At 32.3% G+C, this 5,602-nt stretch overlaps 1 protein-coding gene across 1 annotated transcript in view; it reads left to right on the plus strand.

Annotated features, from left to right (window-relative positions):
* LOC128247102 (adenosine receptor A3-like) overlaps window positions 1–5,334 on the plus strand; it is a 9,137-nt gene extending 3,803 nt beyond the window's left edge. Inside the window, exon 2 of the mRNA XM_052965928.1 lies at window positions 3,206–5,334. Within this exon, the coding sequence (XP_052821888.1) occupies window positions 4,236–5,183 (948 nt within the window). The 5' untranslated portion in view covers window positions 3,206–4,235 and the 3' untranslated portion in view covers window positions 5,184–5,334. The remainder of the gene's footprint in view (window positions 1–3,205) is intronic.
* Window positions 5,335–5,602: the final 268 nt, after the last annotated feature.

Raw genomic sequence — 5,602 nt, forward strand, 5'->3', positions numbered from 1 at the left:
AGAGAGAGAGAGAGAGAGAGAGAGAGAGAGAGAGAGAGAGAGAGAGAGAGAGACTGCGTGAATAAACAGGAAGTATATCCACCTCAGCGGTTAGCTATCAATACATTGCATTCTTCAAAAATTCCATGCTTCCCAATATTTGCCAACAACTACTCCTGACATGTCTATGCACCCTTTTGTCTTTATAACTCTTTTACTGTTCCTTTTCTATCTTTTTGTGTTTGATTTTGGGGTTCATAGTTGTGTTTCTTTACTTGACTTATTGCTGTTTTCTGCCCTTGCTTTTGCCATTTTCCAATGAGTTGTAATGCACCTGATCACTCTATGTAAAAAGCTCATATTTTTTTTATTATGGTCAAGTTAATGAGGCAATGAATAACAAGACAAAGTGTCCACAGTTTGTATGCTGTCATCAGCAGTATGTTTAGTCCATGGCTTGTAGACACTCAGCTGTTAATGTTAACTATAAATATAAATAGATACACTTAGAGTTATAATTCACAGAAGTATACAGCAAAAGCATTGTTGGATTTCGTTGGCATACAGTACTGAGTTCAATTCTTCCAAGGACAAAAACCTACATGTGCTAAACAAACATTATGTCCCATGAAATGTTTGTACCCTATTGAAACTGAACATAAAGACTAGCCATATGGGTCCTTCTGTCTCAGAACAGGATTCCATTTTCATTTTAGACTAATGGAATATATATTGAGTAAAATTAACAAAAATATGATATAAAACATTTGTTTCTTTTCCAAAATCAAACAAGACATAAGTTTTAATTATGTGGTTTGTATATGTATGTGTGTATGTGTGTGTAAGGGTGGATGAGTGAAGGATAACAAAAATGACCATGTGTCTGGTTAAAAAGTTTTATATTGAGTTTTTCCAAACATTAATATTGTCTTTTTCTTTTTGATATATTAAAGATAAAGTTTATATATATTAAAATATATCAAATATATTAAATGTTAAATTTATTTATATATATTAAAATATATTAAATATATTATAATAAATTCATTTATATATATATATATATATATATATATATATATATATTGGTTTCAAATTTTGGCACAAGGCAAGCAATTTCTGGGAAGGATAAATCGATTACATTGACTTCAGAGGTTAACTGGTACTTGTTTTATTAACCCCTGAAAGGATGAAAGGCATAGTCAACCTTGGCAGAATTTGAACTTAGACTGTAAAGATGGTCAAAATGCTGCTAAGCATTTTGGCCAACATGCCATACATTTATATATATATCAAAAATATATTAAGTGCATTAAATTTATATATTAAAAATACATAAAATATTGTATAAAAATATGTTAAAAAATAAAAAATAAGGCCATATTGTTACAAAATTTCAGGTATTTTATACTCTTTTCATTATCAAAGTTTTATTAAGAAAGACTACAAAGCAAAATTAAGTAGTCACAGAAAGATAAAAATGTATGACTGAGTAGAGCATGGTTAGAGAAGCTTTTATGTGTTGCATATTTCAGCATGTATTATAGACTTTCAGTTATTATTCAATTTTGTCTGGTGAAATACTTTAAAACTAAAATCTCCTGCATGGAAATCGATCTTTGATATGACATGGGCGTAACTGTTGACTAGTCAGATAAGTTTGTTCATTTTTTTTTTTTTTACATACTTGGCTTTCCATTGTCATATGTTTGAAAAGAGGTAAAATTTATTCAAATTTCAAAAACAATAAGCAAAAACTGCAGAGAAAGAATAGAGTGACAGAAAAATAAAGCTTAAATCACTACAATAAAAATAGTTTTTATGTTAATTTAAATAACATTGGAAAGGATTCAATAGGTAGAAAAAAAAAACTGAATGATTTTATTTGACAATCCAATATTACAATATTTTTGGAGTATCTACAAATGTATAGTAATGAATATTGTTTACATAAAATAATTGTTAAAATCGGTTATTTTTCTCTCTCTTCCTCCACACACACACACACTACACAACTAGTGAAAAAACTCCTTTTGTGAAAAGCATAAATTTGAATGAATGAATTCAACCAGCTTATAACTAATGATAAAACCAAAGTTTTTATTTTCTGTTAAACTATTAATTCTCTTTGTGCTTATTCTGCTGCATCTCTGCCTCTTTGCACCATACATGCATCTTTTCCATCATTTTTTTTTAATAATTTAATGCTGGTTTCAAGTTTTGGCACAAGACCAGCAATTTTAGGGAAGAGGTTAAGTTGCTTACATTGACCCCAGTGCTCAACTGGTACTTATTTTATCGACCCCAAAAGTTGACATCGGTGGGATTTGAACTTATAGTAATAATTTTTTCTACTATGGGCATAAGGTCTGAAATTTTGGGGGAGGCGGCTAGTCAATTACATCGACTCCAGTGCTTAACTGGCAGTTATTTTATCAACCCTGAAAAGATGAAAGACAAAGTAATCCCCAGCAGAATTTGAGCTCAGAATGTAAAAGAAGAAGAACTGTTGCAAAGCATTTTGTCCAGTGTGCTAATGAATCTGCTAGCTTGCTGATTGTCACCGGTGCTGGCATTACAATCAATTTATGACACTACCAGATCCTTGAAGTGTATTTGGTGGAGTTTATTCCGTTAAAGGGATTGGGAAAACACCCTTCCCCTCTTGGTTCCTTCTTTGCTTCCATTTTTCCTCCCAAACATTGACTTACTTATGATCAGACATGACCAGTCTCACCTGTCAAGGAAAGTCTATCAAACATCATGGACGCTATTCCTCCTCCTCCTCCTCCTACTACTACTACTACTACCACCACCACCACCACCATCACTACTACTTTAACTATTTTAACTCTATACACACACACACGCATACACACACACAAACACAAACTCAAGCTGGCAGAAACGTTAGCACACTGGGCAAAATGCTTCGCGGTATTTCGTCTGCTGCTATGTTCTGAGTTCAAATTCCGCCGAGGTCGACTTTGCCTTTCATCCTTTTGGGGTTGATTAAATAAGTACCAGTTACGCACTGGGGTCGATATAATCGACTTAATCCGTTTGTCTGTCCTTGTTTGTCCCCTCTGTGTGTAGCCCCTTGTGAGTAGGTAGTAAAGAAATAACACACACACACACATAAACACACTAACAACATATTTTCGTTTCTTTGTTATTATTTTATTCATAAAATGATTTTTAAAATTAATTATTGCTTTCTTTTTAGAATAACTAACTTGGATATATCTACTTCTTCTAAAACCAGAAGGAAAGAAGAGGTTGCTTAACATTTCCGGCAACAATGATAAAATATGAAGAAATTATTGGAAATAGTTGTGTGACATCAATGAAAAGAATGAAATTACATACATATTTACTTAGAAAAATAATTGCAAAAATAGCAAACATATAATAATATATTGCTTATTTTTCTAAATATTATCTAAATTGATTATCAAGTCATCAAAAAATTTTTTCCTACATCTTGTGCAACAAAATATTGTTGGTTTTTGAAATTTATTAGTAACCAATATCAATAAATATTGTATGATACCTTTGTAACTGCTTATTGTCACATGCAGTATATTCAGATATATATTCATTCTACAAAATGATATTCAGAACCAAATCTGTGCTGCTCCTAAAATAATATCTCTTTACCTTTTTGCTGCTGTAGCACAAATATTCTTTATCTACAACACATCTTCAGTCAACCAACCGGCATCCAATCAACAATATTATTCCAATTGGTAAATTAATAATAAAATATCAATAATAATGAACGTTTTCAACTGTTGTATTGAAAATAAATTCCCTTTTTATAAGGTGATTAAGAATCGCCTGCTAAATAATGCAAAAGATACTCTGAAATCTACCTGAAAAATCATATTTTTAACTTGGAATACAATTTTCACAGTTTCTCTTCCAAATTGTCGATCTACATCTATAAAGTTTGATATATGCAGAAAACATTGATTGATTAATATTTTATTCAGATTTTATTCAAGACAACATATTTTTGTTGTTCAATTTATTTCTTAGCTCTCTCTCTCTCTTTCTGCTACTTCCTAACTTCGTGCGCGTGCGCGCACACGCCTATACACTCTCACACAAACACATGCTCACGCACATACACACAAACACATATATATGTATGCATATCTATATTTCTCTCTTTTGCTGTTATTGTTGCTCTTATTGTTGTTGTTGATAAAAATTTAAGCATTATAACTGATTTTTAACTGATTGCTTTGTGAATGGATAACCTAACCATGGAAGAAGTGAACTCCGACAGCTCGTGTGACTTTGCACGTTGCTGGACTGTTGCCCTTCAAGTCACCTTATTGGGATTAATCTCAGCTGTGGGCACATTCAGCAACTCTTTAGTCATCCTGGCTATATTTTTGTTTGATGAACTTCGAACCAAAGCAAAGTCTTTTGTATGTAATTTAGCTGTCGCTGATCTGATTTTGTGCCTCTTCGTAATTCCTCTACGTACAATGATGATGTTTGCCAGACAACCTTTTGGCTTATGTCATGTAACGGTGGTAGCACAAGCCACATTCGTCTATACTTCAATAAATACACTAGCTGCCATTTCATATAATCGTTTTGTATTGACGATGAAGACACGGTCTCAGTACGAGAACACTTTTACTAAACGTAACGTGTTCCTCATTTTATCAACAGTTTGGTGTTTGGCTTTTGGTGCTTCCTTCATGGCTGTCATGTGGACTGGAGCACTTAATGTCACCTATGACAACAAGACACGGGCATGTGTGTTTTTGAGAGGAAATGCAACAATTTCAGCCCTTCTGATGGTGCCACTATCATTACTCTTTTCACCATTGTTATTAACTCTTTATTTCTATGCCCGTATTTTTTACTATGCTCGTCACTCCGCTGTGTCAGTAACTGGCCATCGCCCAGATGACATTAGTTTCACTTACAAATTGTGTTGCATCACCATTCTTTTCGGAATTTTAAACTTCCCAGCTTGCATTTTGGCTGTAGTACAGGTATTTAGTAGTCCGGATGCAAATGAAGTTTTGATTCGTTTTTCCATCATCATCCAGCTACTTAATTCTGCTGTCAACCCAGTTATATATGGGTGGAAAGTGCCAAAATTTCGAAATGCGTTTATTCGTATGTTACGCTTGAATACTTGTTTCAAAAGGGCCACAGTGCAGCCTATTAATCACTGACAAGAATCTCTGTAAAAATATATAAATGAAAAAATTAAAAATTTAAAAAACTGTAATATTACAATTTTAAAATTAAGTAATAAAGAAAACTTCCCAGAAATATTTTCAGAAATATTTGAAAACTAAGAGCATTCAGGTTAATAAGAAACTTAGACTTTTTTTTGTATGGAAATAACTGTGAAATGTGTAACTTTTTATTGCTAAAATAAAGTTGTTAAATATGAAATATTTGGTTTGGGCTTTCAATTGAGTTAAATGAAATTGTCAAAAACTCAACAATATTCTATTTGCAATGTTTGCACACCGATAGATTATTGGTTGAAATTGCGTTGCTGTTTTCTTTTAATTTTGATTTCTAAACGATCATCTAATATTGATTTGGTTATTGCAACTTCCTTTGTTTACAGATGCTATGGTAT

The sequence above is a fragment of the Octopus bimaculoides genome, chromosome 2 (genome assembly GCF_001194135.2).
Source record: "Octopus bimaculoides isolate UCB-OBI-ISO-001 chromosome 2, ASM119413v2, whole genome shotgun sequence".
Lineage (NCBI taxonomy): Eukaryota > Metazoa > Mollusca > Cephalopoda > Octopoda > Octopodidae > Octopus > Octopus bimaculoides.